The sequence below is a fragment of the Ursus maritimus genome, unplaced genomic scaffold, assembly GCF_017311325.1.
Source record: "Ursus maritimus isolate PB19 unplaced genomic scaffold, ASM1731132v1 scaffold_30, whole genome shotgun sequence".
In the NCBI taxonomy this organism is placed as follows: Eukaryota; Metazoa; Chordata; class Mammalia; order Carnivora; family Ursidae; genus Ursus; species Ursus maritimus.
In genome coordinates this window covers 17,681,065-17,701,641 of record NW_024425564.1, presented here as the reverse complement: position 1 = coordinate 17,701,641, position 20,577 = coordinate 17,681,065, and the positions used below count along the sequence as shown (strand labels likewise).

General features: G+C 42.1%; 1 protein-coding gene across 1 annotated transcript in view; it reads left to right on the top strand.

Annotated features, from left to right (window-relative positions):
• The window catches only part of F13A1 (coagulation factor XIII A chain), a 163,757-nt gene extending 152,840 nt beyond the window's left edge, over window positions 1–10,917 (top strand). The window contains exons 14-15 of the mRNA XM_040645023.1: window positions 3,205–3,341; window positions 9,198–10,917. Of these exons, the coding sequence (XP_040500957.1) occupies window positions 3,205–3,341; window positions 9,198–9,351 (291 nt within the window). The 3' untranslated portion in view covers window positions 9,352–10,917. The remainder of the gene's footprint in view (window positions 1–3,204; window positions 3,342–9,197) is intronic.
• Window positions 10,918–20,577: the final 9,660 nt, after the last annotated feature.

The following is a 20,577-nucleotide window of genomic DNA, read 5'->3' as shown; positions in this document are numbered from 1 at the left end:
CCCTACACAGAAAACAGTGATATTAAATGTTAGGCAGGCTTTTATATTTGGCTTGGGTTGAGTCTCTAGGGTTCATTAGCATCTCAGTAGTCAGGCAAAGGAGGTTTACATTCTGGGTGCAGGAGATGAATGTCTGCAAAGGAACGCTGTGTCTTTGTTAATTGCAAAAGAAACACTCTGCAACCTGAGAAGAGACCTCTCCTTTCATTCCCCACCTCTCCCAGGCCTGGATCAGGGGATCAATGGCCTCCTGCCCACTCAGGACGGGGGAAGCCTGGAGAGTATTTACACGCCCATGGAAGCAGCTGGCTACAAAGATAACATCTGAAGGGAAACTGGTTAGGCATGATGCATGAAGTTAATGTGAGAAGTCTTAATCTTCAAATCATGGCCAGATCTAAAGACTGTCCTTGAGGGCCCAAGCACAGGGCCAGTCTTTCAAACACTAAATTTCCCCAACACTGTTAAAAGTGACCTGGAAGGGTACACGTTGCTTTCCACAGTGCAGGAATCTTCCTGTAGAGCTAGCCTCGCCATATGGAAATGATTCTTCACCTGGAGCCCTTGAGCCCGGGGAGGTCCATGGGTAGATCTTCTGGGTCTGTAATGAATCCCCTAAAACCACATGTGAGATGTATCTTGTATTTGTCACTGTGTGTCTGTTGAGGAAGGGCCAATAGCTATTACCAGATTTTTTGTTAAGGGGCTTCTGTCCATACCTGCAATAGCATGCCATGAAGACAGCAGATGGCTCCAAAATACTTACCTCCCCCCAAAATTAAAATGATCAGACTTTTACCAATAGCATTTCTGAAGCAGCCTCACTTTCTCTAATTCAGAAAGTTTCTGTAAACATTATTTTTATCTAATATTTTTAAAAATCCAAAAGTGTTCGGAAATTTTTTTCTAACTTAGGAAAAATATGTTGGCCACCCTTGAGAATTAAACCAAGAGTACTTAGAGTATTCTAGTAATGCACTTCTGTAGTTCAACATATATACTGATCGAGTCAGGACATCTGGGAAGAAAGTGAAGATTTCAGCCTGTCTTCTGAATGTTTTGTCTGCATCAGAGATTTTCACCTGGGGAGAAGTTTTCTAAGTTGACTCTCAGAAATCAATAGGGGTGCTTAAAATAAACTTATGACAAGCTCTGCCTGACATTCTGAGCTAATTGCTTGGGAGTGGGCCTAGACCTCCATGATTTTAAGGTTCCCCAGGTGACTCGGTATGCATGGCAGGCCGAAGACCACTGGCGAAGCGCTAGACACACTGTTTGGCATATGATCCGTGCTCTCTTGATGACACCTGCTGTGGTCTGCACCTTGATCATTGTCTGTTCCACCCCTGACCCCCCGACCCCAGCACTCCCCCCATCCCACCTACAGATGTTGATTTGAATGTAAGAAACATGGAGAATTGGCTGCAATTTTCATTTTTCTCATAGATTTTTAAAATTCCATAGACATAAATTTAGACACAAACTGTGTCTTAAGAGTAAAGTCCATGAAGATTTGTTCTTTACTGCAGAGTTAGTGAGAGTCTTTTTCCCTGGAAATTGTCCTTCTTCCTTCCTTCTGTTCATAAAAAAGGCTCAATTCCATATAATTTTTTCTTTAGTATATGCCACTTAAAGAAATAGTGTATAAGAATGGCCGAGTTGTTACATTGGAAACTCAGTCAATAAATTCCATTGTTAAGCAGTTAATCTAATTTCACAAATATTTGCTCGGCACTGGCTAGATACTGGAGTTGAAAGTACACTAAAATTTAAGATGAAATCTTTCTTTCTTTTTTTTTAAAGATTTTATTTATTTATTCGACAGAGATAGAGACAGCCAGCGAGAGAGGGAACACAAGCAGGGGGAGTGGGAGAGGAAGAAGCAGGCTCATAGCAGAGGAGCCTGATGTGGGGCTCGATCCCATGACACCAGGATCACGCCCTGAGCCGAAGGCAGACGCTTAACCGCTGTGCCACCCAGGCGCCTGTAAGATGAAATCTTAAAAAAAAAAAAAAAAAAAAAAAAAAAAAAAAAAAGACGAATGAAACTAACTACGTTGAGCATCGCTATTCCGAAACCAGTGTGAGCTGTAAAGTACGGAGCTTTTGCGTTGTGTCCTACGTGTGTTTGTTGCTTTATATGCGTTATCCCATTCTATGCTTTTCTTATGAGGTAAGAACTATATGATTATCTTGTTCCCAAGTTACGTAGAGCTTATTCAGATCCATCCATTCGGCGCACGTATCTCCTAAACAAACGAATGAACAAACAAACCCCAGAGCCATGTGGCCATTTTCCAGCTCATTGTGTTGGTGTTGGGAAAGAATACCATTCCTGGAACCCAATAAACATAGCCTAAGAGCAAATACTAAGAGCATTTCATATCGATGACCCCATAGGAATGTCAGCCCAGTCTTAGAGACAGGAAAACTGAGTCTCAAAAAGGTTGAGTAAGTCACCCAAGGCCCCACAACTAAGTCACCCAAGGCCCCACAACTAGTAAGTGCTGAACGGACATTGAACTCTGGCTGCCTCATGAGGTGCTTTGCCAAATACTGGATACTTCTGAGACTTGTCACACACAACTTGCCAACAAAGGGCCTTAGACTCTCCTGGACTCAGATGTTGTAACAGCAGACAAAAAGTTTTTTTTTTTTTTTTTTTTTTTTTTTTTTGGCCTATTTTAGTATCCAGATTCTTTTTCTTCAAGTTCCACAGTAATGACTCCCTCTTTGGCCATATTTCTTTCTAGTGTGCCTAAAAGGAAGAAGGCTTAGGCCCCCTGGAGCGTTTTCTTCCTCTTGAACTCGGGAATCCCCCGTGCACTGGCAGGAAACTTGAGTCCTGTCCAGAAGCAGAGTTTGCCTGGCCATCCTCACCATGGAAATGTGTTGCTACACCAGATACACTTCCACCTCCTGCTGAGAAAGAGCAGCTGGTGGTCACGGCTATTAACCTGAGCTCTAATTAGGTGGTTTTTATAATGAGGAAAAGAGTGTGATCCTAATTAGTAATTTTCCATCTTTGTCTCAATAGGTATCCCCCAGTTAAAGCAATCAGCTATCCTCATCACACTAGTTCCATTGCCAAAAAAATAACCATTCTGTAAAACCAGCAAAAGTGAAGATGGCTAAGGACACGGGAGAGCAAAAAGGTTCTATGTGCTGCTAATAAGCTGCATTCTCCCCCAACTCCTGTCTTAGGTCCGGGGTGCCAAGATGGTTGGTTCTGACATGGTGGTAACAGTTGAGTTCACCAATCCTCTAAAAGAGACTCTGCGGAATGTGTGGATACACCTGGATGGTCCCGGAGTGATGAAGCCAAAGAGGAAGATGTTCCGGTAAGGTGTGGGGTGGGAACTGAGAAGGTGACAAGTGACATGGGACTGTGGGAAGGCTTAGTGTTCTCTGTCTTTTCCAAACTCACATCTAACACCCACTGAGCATGTCTGAGAAGCTGCCACCTTCTTCTTGGCCATGTCTAGGAGTCACAGGCTACAAGTAGGGTCAGTTTGACTGGCATTTCCATCATGTAATCCTTAAAACCACCTTAACGAGATGGGTACTATTATCATCTTTCTTCCCAGCCCACCTTCCAGATTTCCCTGTCACAAGCACTCTAGAACTGTTGCTTTCTGTAGAATCAAGGGGAGCCTAAAGAATTGCAGACTTGATTCTCTATTTAGGGCACAAACGACTACCTCCAGCTCTGTGATAATATGAATGAGACTGCTTCATTCACACCTAACACCATCAGATTGTGCCCTATAGTTTCTCGGCTTCTGTTACTTTTGCTGACAGAGTGTCAGCCAACAAGACAGCCCATTCCACACTCAGGTAGCTCTCATTGTTAGAAAACAATTCTACCTTTCGGTCCTACCCGGTGATCCTAATTCTGTCATTTGGATCCGCACAGAATAAAGCCCATCTTTCTTCCATCTGGTGCCTTCCAAATGTTTGCAAACAACTGTCGCATCTTCTCTATACCTCTCCTGACCCCTAACGTGGCTTTAGCTTGCCACCCTTTCCCCCATACTCCAGTTTGTCAGTGCTCCTCTTAAAGTGTGATGCCCAGAATGGATCTCAATCTTTGAGGCTTAATACTTTCATTTCTACCACAAATAAGTCTGTGTCAGCATCAGTCAATCTAGCGTATTTCCTGTGGGGTGAACTTCTGAAGCACAGAAGGGGAGGTGGAGGGCTGCAGAAAGTGCCTGGTGACAAGATATGTTAGGAATCTCCCTAACACCCTTTCTAGAAACTACCTCTTCTGAATCTGTGGGACCAGGCCAAGGGTCTCCTTCACCCCTTCTGGGATGCCCACTAAGTGCTCTCTGCATTTCTTTCAAATTACAATGCTCACAGCTTCTGCAATCCCATTGTCTAAGAGACTCCTGTGGCCCGTGAATGCAATAAACAACCGGGAAAATAATTTGAGTGCTCTTGTAAAAATGCAAGCACAAAACATAACAACCCTTCCTGTGCTAATAGGAAAGTTGCAGGAAAAAAAGAATTAAATTAGAAATCATCCTTAGCGAGAGAGAGAGGTCAGCAGTGATAGCCCTGCTTTCGTCAGAAACGACAGCCTCACTCACCCCTTCTCGCACCTTCCCACTCGAATCAGATGCAAGAATCACTCAGGCAAAGTGAAACACGTTTCTTCTTCAAAACAACCCCCCGCTGCATCCAATTTTTCCTTTTCAAACGGTAACCCTGGAAGCCTCATCTCAGGGTACTGGAACGTCCTGCTACCTACACACCCCGGCTGTGCCAAAAATCCCACCTTGATTACAGGCCAACGCATGAAAAGAGGCAATCTGTGTGTTAGAAGAAAGATTAATCCTCACACGGTGCAATGACCCACCATTTGGGAGGCATGAGGCCCTAGGTGTGTTGAGTGTCCAGGCGCTTATTGTTAATATCTGACACTGGGGTAGGGCAAAGTGGAGTGAATCTTGGAAGGGATGGAAAAGTCCAGTCCTTACATGGACACAAGGCAAATGCCCTGCCCACACTCTTCCTTAAGGTCCTATTGGTCGTTAATTCCAACACATTGGTCTATGGCAGATAGGTAACAGACAGAAAGCGAGGTCCTCAATCTCTTATGGGAATCCAGATCCAAGGGGTGGATCTCCCCAACACAAGAGTAGCTTTATTTCTCTGAGACTGTCAAAAATTGGAAAGAACTTGAGAGGGAAAATATTTACGGTCTAGGGTTTGGGACTTTGGAGAGAGCACTACTTTCTCTGTCTCCTCCTGACTCCAGCACACACATTCACAACGAAGACCTGAGCCAGCCAGCACCCACATCCATATTGTCAGATAATTACAAGCACTTCAGGGTACCCTATGCTGCCAAGATCTGATCTAAGAGTGGCAGACCATGTAACAACTTGGACCCTTAAAAAGAGCAATTGTGTAGAAGCAGAATCGTTCACAAGACTGTATTCTTTTCTAGGATACACATCTTGAATAGTCAAGGGAATCACTACCCCCACCTACCCACCCACAGTCCTGCCAGGGCCCTAGAAGGCAAGGGATGTCAAGCTCAAAGCAGGGGCCTGGAAGGCAGGAGCTAGAGAACAGGGAATTGAACTAGGAACATGGAAAGCAGTGGTGTTTCACTCCTTGCTCAGGGTATGAGCCAACTGTGCTCCGAGATGCTTTACCTTCCTGCCTTCTGCCACCACCGCCCACCTACCTTAGATGCTTGAAAGTACTGCCCCCACAGACTCTCAGCTTTCAAGTTTCTGCACTTGATACTTCCAGAACATCAAATAATTCATCTTCCAGATTCATTTTTCTCTTTAAAAAATGATCAGGTTCAGTAAGTTATTTCAAGAGAAAAGTTCCCTGACTTTGTGATTTTGTTTTAAATTTTGAGTTTCCCAAGTAGGACAGAAGCTGAGGGCTAGACACATTGAGAACAACCCATAGATAGTCGCAGTTTATTGTAATAATAATCCCATTTGCCTGTATGCGTTCAAGATGATAAATGGCCAGCATATCTTGATAGCTCAGCACATTAACTGAGAACCATTTATCACAACATCTATACCCCAGGCAAATAGGATTATTCCAATATTACTCCACTTACCAATGTGGGTGAGTGATTCTTTTCTTTCTGTACATATTTATCTACACATAAATGCATACTTAGACACACATGTGTATCTTCGTGTATGAATATCTTTGTATGATAGTCTTGAGGAGACATCTATACATGTATGAGATACATATTTGAATATCATTATGGGGCCAGGTTTATGAGTAAAAGCCAATTACCAAGTGAAGCTCAGGGATTATAGTTTCTATGGATGTAGTCACCTGCATTACATGGCCCCAGGCCAGATCCACAAGCAAGACGACTATTTTGCAAAGTGTTTCTGATTGATCACTCGGGGAAACCAGAAAAGAAAGAACGAATGGATCAAGGTAAAAATAGCCCAGCTCTTGAGAAATAAATATCTTAAAACATGTATTCATATTTAATTAATCACTGTAAATTAAGGATAGAGAACTGTTTCTCTGCATACAGGCAGGAGGAACTCACTTTCCTAGTTGTTTTGCAGAGAGTTCAGGCAGAGTAAGCAACAACCGTAAGGGTGATTGTGGTAATACTAATAATTATAGCAACAACAACAGTAATGCCAATCACCCACGAGTATACTTGGCGATTGCCATATTTGCCATGCTTCTAAGTGCAGTACAAATAGCAATTCACCTCACTCTGTCCACACTCTATTCATTTTTTAAAGCATTTTATTTATTTATTTATTTGAGAGAGAGAGAGAGCACAAATAGTCAGAGTGACAGGCAGAGGGAGAGGAGAAGCAGGCTCCCCACTGAGCCGAGAGCCTGATGCATGGCCGGATCCCAGGACTCTGGGATCATGACCTGAGGCAAAGGCAGACTCTTAACCAACTGAGCCTCCCAGGCGCCCCCACACTCTAGTCAATATTCTACAGTGTCTGCCTTTTAGAGGTGAGGAAACCCATGGTCAGGTCAATGTTGTTCAAACCTTGAATCATAAAATCAATTTACTGAATTTGCAAAATACCTATATAGGTGGTGTGTGTGCATTTTACACCCAATTTGGGTTTTATATAATGGGTGAAAATACTTTATAGAACTACATTTATAAAGAACAAAAATAAAGAAAAGAATTAGCAAATACCAAGTTAATTGAGACATTTAGACCAGTAGTGGCAGAGTCAATGCCTGGAACAGTTCCAAAGAGAGGCATTCCCAAGGCCTCAGATGCCTGTCCTAATTCACTGAGCACAGGTATGAGAGTTTGAAAGGGATTTCTTATTTAGTGTCTAGATTTCCAAGATTTGGGGGCATTTCCCCCTTTCTATCCCAGAGGATGTACACCCACCGCCATCTAAAATACATATTGTTTTAGCTCTATTTGAGGAAATTTGGGGGTTCTAACTTTACATAGAGTAGGTCAAGCACAGGTATGTGTCCCCGTATTTCCCCCTGCACTTTGACTGTGTTTAAAGTGGTGTTCTATGGCCCCGGCCCCCAAGGGTAAATAGGGGATCATGTAGCTGAGGCCTTTGAACCACTCCAGACTTTCTTTGGCAGTTCCCCTTCCTTGTAACCCCTCCTATCACCACCCAGTCTGAAGCCACATCATCCCCAGTTCCTTTGGTCCCTCAGTCCCTCCATGGTGCTAGTAGGAAGCACGCTCCACTAGGGAAGTATTCGCAGAGCTCCTCTACAAGGATGTTCCTCACTTCTGAGCACGAGCACACTCTTCATGTCCCCCAGCACGTTTTTCTTTGTCCATGGTCTGGGCCATCAGGCAAGGACTGTGGAAGATTCCAAAGGACTCCTAGGATCCCATCCTCCTCGCCCGTAGATGAGGTAGCTAGACTAAGTGATTTCTAAGTTCTTTCCAATTCTGACATGCTGGGCTTCAGTAATCCCATGAAAACAGGTCCCTTTTCTGTCTAAGGCACTCATGGTGGTCTCCCTTCATCTCCCCAAGAAGTGCTGGCCCGGGATCCCCTGCAAGGCCGCCCAGTACCTGCTCTCCCTGAGGATCAGAGAGCAGAGACCAGGAATCTTCTATGAACAATACTGCAAGAAGCTCTTAGTACAGAATAAAAGGACATCTGTCTTGTTTATTTAAAAAAAAAAAAAAACTAGCATAGTGGCCAGAAAAGTCATCTTCATTGAGGCTATAATATGAAATACATGCTCGAAAGAGCATGGCTTTGGGAATCAGAACAACTTGCATCCAAACCTCATCTCTGTCCATTCAAAGCTGTGTGATCTTGGAAAAACTGCTTCATTTGTTTATCCCTCCATTTTTCTTAACTATACAGTGTGTCATGTAGTACCTACCTCGAGGGACTATCATGCATGTAAAACCTGCATGTAACTTCCTCCTGAGGCTTCCGTAGGGTAATATATGTGAAACACCCCAGAGAAGCCTTAATCTCCCCAACCCTGATTGACCTCAGTCATTCACTGGAGTGAGCTTGGCCATGAACTTAGGAAAACCTCAAAGCATAGGCTGCAGAAGAAGAGGTGGATATCAGAACCATTGAAGGTCGTTCCCATTATCAGGATGGATACAAAGGAGTAGCAGAGAGGTGCATGGGCAAAGAGCCCCAATTTGGTGGTTAAACAGGATTATGAATGATAGAGCATGCAAGTTCTCCATCAGTTGGCAGCAGGTAGGGTTACGTTCCAGATTTTGGGCCTGGGAACAATCCCAAAGGGATTGGCAAGAACTAATTAGGGTATCAGGACCTTAGCAAAGGCAGCTGGGGATTCAGACAGGAGTCTAATTCAGGAGGGAGCTAGAGTGGCCCAAAATGAGCCAAGGAAGATCAGTCACATCCATGAGGCTACTGTGGTGGCTGGGGGACAAACTAGACTTCAGTTGACTCATGGCCGGTAGGAGACTCAGCCCTTCCTCACCATGCAGTAGATGCCAGTTGATGCATCCAAGTGGAAGGAACCATGACCCATTGGGTCTGTCAGTGGCACATCCCCATCCAGGGACCTCATCTGGGTTGGAATAGGTCAAATCAGCCCTTCTGTCTTCTACTACCATCAACTGAGAGAAAGAGAGCATGTGACTCAGGCACGTGTTCTCACTGCTTCCTGATCAAGGTAGGGAACTGGATATGCCTCTCTGGAGAGTACAACCTTTCCTCTCTTTTCCGTCCTTTCAGGGAAATCCGGCCCAACTCCACCGTGCAATGGGAAGAAGTGTGTCGACCCTGGGTGTCTGGCCATCGGAAGCTGATAGCCAGCTTGACCAGTGACTCCCTGAGACACGTGTACGGCGAGCTGGATTTGCAGATTCAGAGACGACCTTCTGCATAAATGCTCAGCGGGCTGAGATGGACCTGGGTACGGGGCCTCTTGTAGTCTTGGCTAAGGAAATTCTAATGCAAAAAATAGTCAGCTCTTGCTTTAACTTAGATGTGAAGACCCAGCCAGGACTACATGGGGCCCCAGAGTGGAAATGCTATGTGTTTCAAAGACTACTTTTCAGTGTGACTATTCAATATGGAAGTTAGTTTTTAATCACTCCACCTTTCAAAGGATTCTGAGCATTAGCTTTAATTAAGCTCTAATTAAGTTCTCATAGCTCATAAGAGTAAAAGTCATCATTTATCATCACAAATAGCTGCAGCTCCAAATATCAGAGGACTTCCCTTAACAAGGGGATTTGCTCAATACCTGGCCTCATGTAAAATAAGATTCTGATCTCCCACTCAGCCTTTTGGAGGTAATATACTCCCCCAAAGGGAGAGAAGAACATGATTTGGGCCCTAGAATTCTATTCCCCTTTTTTGGAATCAGGTTCTACTCTCTGTGCAGAATATTTTTCCCAGGTATTGAGAACAGCATCATTTTTCTTCTTGGCAAAGCCAGGGCAAGGTCTTTCATCTTGCACCTGTGGCAAAGCAACTGCCTGCCAAATTTCACAGATTTACCTTGTGAGAAGATGTGGCCCCATATTAACAAATTGCATTTGTGGGAAACTTAATCACCTAAGAGGAGATAACATAGCAGGTGCAATACTCAGATCTATGAAATAATGTAGTTTTATGGTGCATTCTGTAGGAGGTGTCACACTGTGGCCTCATCAGCAGGAACCAATATCCTTTACTTTAAGTCTTTTGGGGCCACAGGACTAGAAAGTAACAAGACTGACTTGGGACAGGAAAAATGAGGAATTAGTCTCTTTTATTAGTAATTATACTTCATCTGTCTCTCTGGGATCCTCTCTTTCACACAGTAGTGCAAGCCCAGGTACATTTTTAGAGATAGAATAAGCCCTATGAGTTGCAGAATCTGGCAGATTTAGTGGCCAGGCATGTAGAAGGATGGGCAGCCACTAATTCCCTGTTGTCCTTCATATCACTCATGTCGAGACCTCAGCTCAGGACTCAGATACTAAAAGGTAATACAGACTCCATCTTGCAAGTAGCCAATACTAAAGCAGACCCAATGATAGAGGATGCTGACATCATTTGTATTATGCTCCAAGGTTCCAATAGGCAAGGCTACCTGCTATTTATTTGCAAGGCTGATTTATGATCAAAATTATCCATCGATATGCCTAGGGCATGATTCTTAGCAAAAACAAAGTGGAAAAGCCAGAATGAAATTTTTTGATCTCTATAACCACATTTCTAAGCCTCTGAGACTGTTCTGGGCACCAGGGATCCATGAGGGTTAGTGGTCACCTCCGTATGTGCATCATACCTAATTGTATTAAGTAATTAATAATCCCAGCATTTGCTAAGCCTTCCAATACTCAATTTTGAAATGAAATGCATTTTGCTGTATGGTTAAATTGGCTTAATGTAGTATATGCTTATTAACCAGAATGTAATCAAAGCTTCAAATAAAGTTAATGTGATTATGTTTGCATCTGCATAAAAGTGAACAGTTTTAATTTTCAATACAACACACTACTAACCACAAGTGGTCAAGAAACCACCCTTCCTTAGTAGATGACCTACCCTGGCTAGGAAAACAAGCATGTCCCCTTTAAAGGAAATGACTTTAATAGGTATTCATGCATAGTTAGCTTTCCTCACTGCTGTTTTTGCATCTTATTAACCACAGTCATCAAAGGAGGAAGTGTACGTATGCAGTTCAAAATCAGCTTCCAGAAACTGCAGAATCTCTGTAGATACTTTTTCATGAATGATCTCTTAGTGAATCAGTGGACAAACCAGCGTGGACAGCTATCATAATGAACACCTTTTCTGGTCTTAGAATAGAGATGGAAAATATATGGCAAGTGTGTATGGAGACCCTACACTCATGGCAATATCACTGAACAATTGCTGCTCAGAGAGGGCCTCAGAATTGTCCTCAACGCAGTACTCCAGGCAGCTATTACCAACTGATTTAGAGTTGGCACTCAAAATAAAACCTATTCATCATGCCTAAGAGCCAGCCCATCCCCTCTGACCGCTGGGATTCTACACTGTATAATAATGCTGCAGCTCTAAAAATCATTTTAGCAGTGGCACCAAGCAATGAATTTCAGATAGCACCAGAGACGCTGAATTCTAGTGTCTGCCTCTGCTAGTCCTCTATGCTTCTGAACAAATTTGCTTCAGTGACCAAAGAGGAGTAAGAATACTTACATTTCCACAAGATTCTTCTGGGGATATGTGAAGCAAAACTGAACAACAACACATGCAAAACTAGAGATAGATAGATCATAGACAATGAGATAGGGAGATAGATAGATGAGAGGTCGATAGGGAGAAAGAGACAAAGAGAGAGAGAGACTGTATGAATACATTTTTTCCCCAACTAATTTCACTACATCAATCATGTAAAACAAGTAAATGTAATTATTTCAAGCCTGTTGATAAAGAACCTAAAAAAGTCTAGGAAACCACACATCATGGCAAATCAAGCTACAGATGGGAACAAGCAGTGACATCAACCCCTAGTTTACTAGTTTATTTAAATCTTTTGTCTCTCAAAGTTTTTAAGAATATTGAGTTAAAATCAACTCCAAGACTCTTCATAGAGCTGCAGTATAACAAGAATTTGTATAAATTTTATACAAGAAATCGTACAAATTTACAATATTATGGAAGGAAATGGAGTTTGTGAAATCAAAAGTCACAAAATTCTAGATGTAAGGTTGTCATTTATGAACATCCTTCCAAAATTACTATAAAGTTAATAGTCAACCAACCCAACCATCCATTCATTCATTCATCTTTTCTACTGTGCAGCCATCCTCCTGCCAGCTAACCAGCCAGCCAGCCTTCCAACCACCTATCCATTCTTTATTCCAACCATCTATTTAACCATTCATGCACTAATTAATTGTGCAAGCACGAATTCAACTAGTATTTATTGAACATTAGGCATCATCCTAGAGCCTGGGAATTCAACAATGAAAAGTCCCATGGTCCCTACCCAGAAAGAACTCACATCCAGAGGAGGGAACCAGATATATAAATAGATAAGGTACATGGGGACACTATGTTGATAGTGAGATGCCCAGAACACCATGGGAATAAAGAGAAAAAAATGCCTGAAAAAGCCTCCCTTATTTAAATTGAATCATGAAAAGAAAAGCAGGAGGTAAGATAGAGATCATTTGGCAAAGAAGAGCTCATGTAACAGCCTAGAGAAGAGAAAGAGCATGACCCTTCTGGGGAACTGCAATTAGTTTGGCATGGGGAGATGGTCAGTATCCAACAAGAAGAGCCGGGGCTCTCCGTATTCACCACAATGACTTATGAGATAATTTGTAAGAAGGTATCTAAAGAGATTTCAGCACAGAAGTGCAGGTATGGGTCAGAATTAGAGCACTTCCAAGAATGAGAATTTGTTCCTTCTGCCCTGTGTGTGGAGAAAGGCTAATAGAGACTGCTAATTTAAAAAAAAGAAAAGAAAAGAAAAACTGGATCAGAACTAAAAACTACAGTGGGTGGGTCAAGGAGGGACGAGGCCAAGACAGTATGGGGTGGACTGCTTAACTCAGGTCAGTGAGGAAGGTATAAGCTTGGGAACATGACCATGTTGGGGTCTAGGAACGGGAAATGAGATGTACCAGGGCCCAGGTGGATACAAAGTGAGAAAAGCAGCGTGTCAAGGGGAGCTGTCCATTTCAAAGACTAATACAAGTATATGACAGATAAGCTCCTAGGAGCTGAAATTTGGGCAACCAAGTAGTTACCATTGGTAGAGACGGATGAAGACCCAGGATCCTATTCCTAGGACCATTTTCACTTCTATCTTAAAGACAAAACTCTCCAACTCAGTACGCAAGAGAGCCAAATGCTTCTACAGACACGCCTTCCATTTTCAGCACCTCGACCCACTTAGACTCAGTTTTACCTTCCAGTCTCTATAAAAAGAAGACAACAAAAACATCTTTTGAGTGTATCTATCAGAAATCACTCTATAAAAGCAAATACATAAATTCATGAGAAGAAAAAACAAAGACCTCTGTTGCAGCAAGATGAGTAACTAGGAGACTGTGCTCACCTCAAGTGCCAGGAGTTACATTGAGTGCGTTTTAGCTCCAAAGACAATGGCCATTTTCAAAAAGATGCTTGGTCAGCTTGCTGCTGATACAATTAATGAGCCCCCATTAATTTTCACACTAATCATTGTTCTAGGACTTAAGTAATTATCTAAGCAATGTTTCACCAGCCCTGAAACTAATTCAAATAAGGGGTCCTAATGAGTATTACCTATTAGTACAAAGCAAGTACCTATAACACAGAAAATGTTCTTTCTTCTTTTTGGTTTGAGCAAGTTTAGACAGTGTAAGAATAATTACAATCAGAGTTTGTTACCTAAACATGGTAGATTATAGAATACCATAAAATTATTGTCACTGCTTCCATTGAGAGGTGGGATCCACCTTCCCACCCCTCAACTCTAGGCAGGCTCTATGATTGCTTTGACTGAAAGAATGTGGTAGAAACAATGCTACAAGTTCTAAGGCCCAGGCCTTGGGAGAATGGTGGCTTTCACTTCTTATCTCTTGAAATCCTCTCCATAGAAGGCCTGAGCTTCCATGTAAAACTCAACTACTTTGAGACTGTCATTCCGGAGAAGCTACATGTTAATTCTCTGGTCAACCACCCTAGATGAACTCAGCCTTCTAACAGCTTCCACCAAGGCACCAGATACGATAATAAAGCCATCTTGGCTCCCCAGATCAGCCCATCCACCAGCTGAGTACCACCACCACCAAGTGACCTCGGTCACTTAGAGCAGAAGAATCACTCTGCCAAGCCTTGCCCAAATTCCTGACCCACCAAATCATGAGATATGATAAAACAGTTGTTTTAAGTCACTAGATTTGAGGTTATCTGCAATGCAGTGATATAAAACCAGAGCACTGAGCCCAACAATCTCAGAAAGGAGAGCAATTTACTGATTAATGCTCTTCTTGCATTGAGTAAATGCTCTGTGTTTGACCTTCATCTTTTCTTTCCAAAAAATATAGAACGATGCATAGTTGTTCATTACTCAGCAGCTTCCATGTATTTGAAGAGACCTAACATGTATGCTTCCAAGTTTAATTGTTTCAATACTGCCAGTTCCTTGAACTCCTCCTTTTAAGCTATGGTTTTCTGGGATCTTCATCAGCTTCATTAAGGTTTGGTTAGATGCCATTAGGGATAACTTGAAGATGCGAGAAAGAACACGATAGGATAGGGGGATAACACCGCTCTCTCACAGAGACAAGAAATGGGGCCATTCCATGAGAACCTCGAAGCGATGTCAGATCCTCTACTACCCCCACAAACCCAGCCTCCCCATGAGCTGAAGTACCAGGGAACAGTCTGGTCATGAACCTACATGCCATTGTTTTCTCCCTAAACATTCAAAAATGCCTAGATTTGCACATAGGTCTACACTGATTTAGCTCTAACTAAGTGAAGTAAAATGAAATAAAGTAACTTATTTTTATATCAGTTATACCTAAACCTGAAATTTCTGGCCACTATTACAGGTAAGCCCCATAATGGCCTGAAACCTGAAGTGTTCAGTTAAAGATGAGTCAAAAACTAGCCAGTTGATGGCAGTGACCCTAGAGCAGTCTTGCCCTCTAGAAATGTGTCCTCAGCACTCAGCAGTAGTCATAATGAGTAGCTGTTCTCTGTCCAGCCTACAAGGGCCTTTATGCCACAGTGGGGTCTCACGTTTTTGTGCAGTCTTTCAACAAAACATCCCAAACCCACAGAAGGCCTGGATCCAGGTGGTCCCCCAAGATCCCTGACAGAAGGCCCTGGGAGTTAGCTTCTGGTGCACCCTTGTTTCTCTTGCCTGAGCTCATCAGCACTACACAGCCCTCAGGAAATGGGGGAGCATCTGATTTGGCATTCTATATCTTTTCTTCAAAAGAGAGATTCCTAAGCTTAGCAAAGCATTACATTACAAACTATGGCATTTAATAGGGATTTAAGATGATCGTTTCCTACCATAATGACATCTTTATTCTCCTACTTTTAATGATATTTATCATTTCCTTTCTCTTTACTGTTTCTGGGGCTAGTTTCTTATGGCTGATGTTACCCATATTTCAAATTTGGACATCTATATCATCTGGGGAGTCTCCAGTGAGAAGTTCACCCTCCCGCCAAGTATTCCCCTACCCATAGCTGACCTGTCCAGGCTGAAGTGTCCATGGCATTGCCCTGGTGCTGCCAAACTTGCTTTTTTGTACATTGCTTTTACTATAGACACAAGGCCAAGCTATGAGCATTAGTCTTTTGTCTTGGCTATAACCATGAATCCAAAAAATATGGTTCTAAAAAAGGAATCTGATCATTAAAAGAGATGTTAGACATCTTCAATAATATCCCAATTATCTTTATTGAGTATACAATGCTAAAAACCCATACAGATCAACAAGGTGTTATTACTGATATAAAATTTAAAATTAGGTATAATAAAATAAAACCTCTCTCTACGATGAAAAATAATAGGCTTTCGTGATATCTTCACTAGTAATGTTAAGCAGAAAGTGACAGCTATTATCTGGGAAATGTAAACTGAAAAAAAAAAGCCGAGATTCACCTAAATAACCTAAATATAACATAAATAAAATAAAATAAAATAAAATAAAATAAAATAAATATATAAAATAAAACATAATATAAAAGAGTTCTACTTCCACTATTTCTTTTCTTTAATCCTGGTTATCTCTCTAAAAATCTAATTTAAGCACAGCCATGGTATCTATGTATCCTAACTAATGCTTAATATTTTGTTCTGTTAGTGCTCCATACATGTAAAATAATAAAACATGATGAAGTCCTGGCTGTATATTGTTTTTCAAAAATTAATACATTAGATAATTAGGTATCCAAAAAGTTACCTTCAGTGTTATTATTTTCTCATTACTGTTATTACTAATAAAACATGCTGTTTAAATCCCATGACACACTCGGTCCTGTGCTGAATTGAGAAGCAGTGAAGAGTCCTGCTGAAAATAGTGATTGGTCTGGGGCACCGCTGGTGACAGTGCAGACTTTGAAACACTACTTGGCAGTACCATAAATCCGAATACATGCTGTGACTCAGTGATTCAACTCCTAGGTATATTTCCAACAGAAATGTGTACATATATTTACCAAAAGATAAGAGCATTCAAGAATGCTCAAAGCATTCAAAATAATATTTAAAATTTTTTCAGGAATCCAGGTCAGACTTAACTGGGTACTCTGGCTCGAGATTTCTCACAAAGCAACAATCAAGGTCAGCCAGGGCTGTAGTGTCATCTGAAGGCTGTTTTCAGCTCATTCACAGGTTCTCTGCAGACTGGTGTGCTGTGGGCCTCGGTTCCTTGCTGGCTGTGGGCTGGTGGCCTCTCTCAGTTCTTTATCTTACAGGCCTCTCGATAGGGCAGCTCGCAACTTGACATCTGGCTTGCATCACAATGAGAAAGCAAGAGAGCAAGACAGAAGCCAAAATCTTTTCGTAGCCTATTCTCAGCAGTGACACTCATCATTTTTGTCATACTCTGTTAAAAAATGAGTCACTGAGTCCAGCCTGCAGTCAAGAGACAAGAATTACACAGGACATGAATATCAGAAAGCAGGAATCATTGGGAGCTATCTTAGTTATTCCTCAATGAAATTTGTGTAAGAAGATTATTCTTAGAAATGCCACGATGAAGACACAGGTTCTGACTACATTAAGATTTTTTGGGTTTTATGTTGTCCTCCTCCCTGGGCCTAAGAAGTTAACCGTGCATACTAATTGAATTCTAATTAAGTTTCTTGGGGCTCCTTCCTCCTAACAGAAGACATCAACTTGCGGATTTACTTCTTGAAAGACCGCCATCTGACCAGACCCAAATGAGCCTGTTTGACCAACTAGTACTTCTCTACCTAAGAAATACCGGGACGCCAGAGAGGGAGGAGTTGCTGTCTTCATTTCAATACCACATAGATAGAGCTTAGAAAAGAACCCAGAAAACTAAGAGTCTTCATCGTTAATATTCGGGCTACCTCAGCTGGGGTTCACTTCGTTGTATACAAAAACCAGTAAATGCAGGAAAGATCATGTGGCCAACCATATGTTAACACATGGAAAAATTATACCCTTTACTCTTAAAGTTGATTGTCTCTTTTCATCTCTGCTGCGCCTTGGCATGGCTTCCCTGACAATTCGTACCAAATGTTGAAAGAAGTTGTAGTATCTGGCTGACCCATCACGATGATTTCCTTTGCCAAAAATGACTAACAGTTTCGAACGATTAAAATAGATACCATTTAGGCAAGCATCCACTTTTCCACTTATAAAAGAAGGTCCGTGGTTCTGGTGTATACATCACTATGTATCTGGTACGGGATAGTCTGTCAGTAAGCATTGTTGAATGAATGAATGGTTCTGATGGTCACCTAATGGAGTAGGGAAGGAGTGTTATTCTCTCTGGTACTTATAGTTCAGGGTAACCTTGTCATTCTGCTTACTCTCATTCAAGCACTTCCCATATGCCACTCAAGTCCCAAAGCATTTTGTCTCTAGGCAATTTGTTTTCTTTTTGCCATTCCACCTTCTAGAGTTGGTCCAAGCATTAAAGTCTAAATAAATATAAAAGAGAACAGGGGTCAAGATGGGATGAGAATGAGAACTTCATCATTGACCACAGCTCGTTTAAACATAGCGCATTGACTTTCTGCTCCGCTCTGGAAACGGAATACCCTGAAGCATTCCAACCTGAATTATCCTAACCAAGTTTTCCCAGAACCCTATCTCCCGTTTTCCCATAACAGGCACCCTCAAGACAATAATCGGAGAGTCAGAAACAACCTTTTTCTCTGCTCAGACTTCTGCCAATGTGATTTTAAACAATTTCGCAGATAACATTAATCACTCTAGAGCTCCTGCAGTTACTGAGACTGTGGTTCAGGATGAGGCTGGGTTTAGGAACTTAGAGATGAAGACAACAAAAAGGAGAGAAGCTGAACTTTCATTTTCCATCAAACTGGGCACCCTGTGCTGACCCTCCCACAAATACAGCTGCTCAAGAGTCCTCAACCTGGATGTGCCGAAGAAGGGGTTGGGCATCCAGCCCATTTTCTGGTTATGGTTCCGTGAGGTTCTGAACTAGACAAGAGAATGGATAAGAAGATTTCTAAAATCACTTCCAATTCTAAGGATCTATTATTATAAGACTATGCAGTTTCCATAACACCTAACATTTCCACCTCAACACTCTGAGGTGAAACACTCAGTATGTCTTTCAGGCTTTCTGTGACCAAGATGACTGTCATGAATTGTGCTTGAAGCATGTGTCCATAAACAAGAATTCTGTTACCGCTCTCATAACTCACAACTTGGACCTCATGAGTGCGCCCTTTTATCAGATAAGGACAATATGCTCTCGGACTGCCAGTAATGAAAATGATAGAAGTAACAAGAAGAGACAGAGACTTCCCAATTTATTAGCTGAGTTCCCAGGCTTTTCCCACAGCACCTGAGGCCCGGTTTTTAATGACAATAGCCTTCCAATTAACAACCATGGATATTAGTAAAAGCAAGTAAAATAAAGGTCTGGAAGCAAAGAGATGTTAAGGACGCAGCAACTAATAAGAATCAAGGCTCCAAAAATGTTAACTGTATTAGCAGGTTGGAGGAGGTCAAATTTTCAAGAAACACTACATACATATGGAGGCATAAATTCATTGGAAAACACATGGCGCTCTGTGTTGCATAGACCCATTGCAAGCTAACCGCTATCCAGAATATGAATATGCTTTGAGATAGCTAGGATGAGAAGACAGGTCTGGGGAAAAACTATCAGGAGTGAAACAGCTGAACAGTGTGTGTTGAGAAGGACATTGATCCTCCATCCAAGTGGGCTGGGAAAGGGGCTCTTTTAAGTGGGACATGTTAGGGATCCCTGGGTAGGAAGGGTAAGCTAAAGTGGTGTGCCAGAATGAATACAACAGTGAAGGACCTGGGCCCAATGGTGGGCACTACATAATAGGGAGACAAGACATTTAAATAAAGGAGTTACCAAATTATCACCCACTTCGCAGCTCCACGTATACTTAAGATTGCTCCTTCTTCCCTCCACATCCCCCTCCCAAGAATTAACCAGTTTGCTCGTTCTTTGGCCTTGGACTGTGGGGATCTTGTTTCTCTTACTTCATCCACCAGGGGGTAGTAAAAAGTCTTCTACAGTGCAGAGCTGAGCTGGGCTGTGAAGTATGAAGTCTCAGCCTTTCCATCTATAACCCTACGACAAGTCATAGAAAATTGGGATTGCCTGTTCTGTAAAGAATCAGCATGAAGGGCTGATGATATCATGGCCACTTCTGTGTTCCTCATCTAAAGAGACCACAGGAAACCAGCCCTGGAAGGAGTGACATTCAAACTCCACTCTTGTGTCTGTCCCTTTGCCTTCCCTGAAGTAATTTTCAGGGAAAGNGAAAGCCTGTAATTCCAGGTGTAAAGATGTCTCATTTAGAATGAAATATAGATGTCCTTTATTTCCAAATTCTTAGGGCATTAAATGCATGAGAACTAAGCTTTCAGGGAAATCCAAATTAACAAAAATGATGCTTTTTTCAAAGGGAAATTTCTTATGTCTCAAAAGACCAAGCGCTGACACTGTATCTCCGGATAGTAAATGCATTGGCACTAAGTCCTGAGAAATGACGGGAAGGGCTGAGCGGACGGGCAACTGACCATGACTCCGCGCTGCCTCTTTTCATAGACTTCATCTCAGATTCTCGGTACTCTTTCCATTTGCCTTCTCCTGGCCTCAGGGCGGGTTCACGGCATTTTGCTTTCCCCGTGCGTCCCTTCACTACTTTGACTCATTTGCATGTACCTGTGAAAACCATTCAATTTTGGAATTCTAGGAAAGGATCATGAAAGTAGATGTATGGCCTTATTGTGGCTGATCTTTAAATGGGTCCAAATTGAAATGTGGGCAGTGTGAGCACAAAAGCAGAATCGATTATAGATTTGGATATTAAGGAAGCTTAAGATAAGGACAATAGCCTTTCTTTCTTAGAATATATCCTGTGTTTGGTTTTTTTTTTTTTTTAAAGGTAATATACATACCAACAATAACAT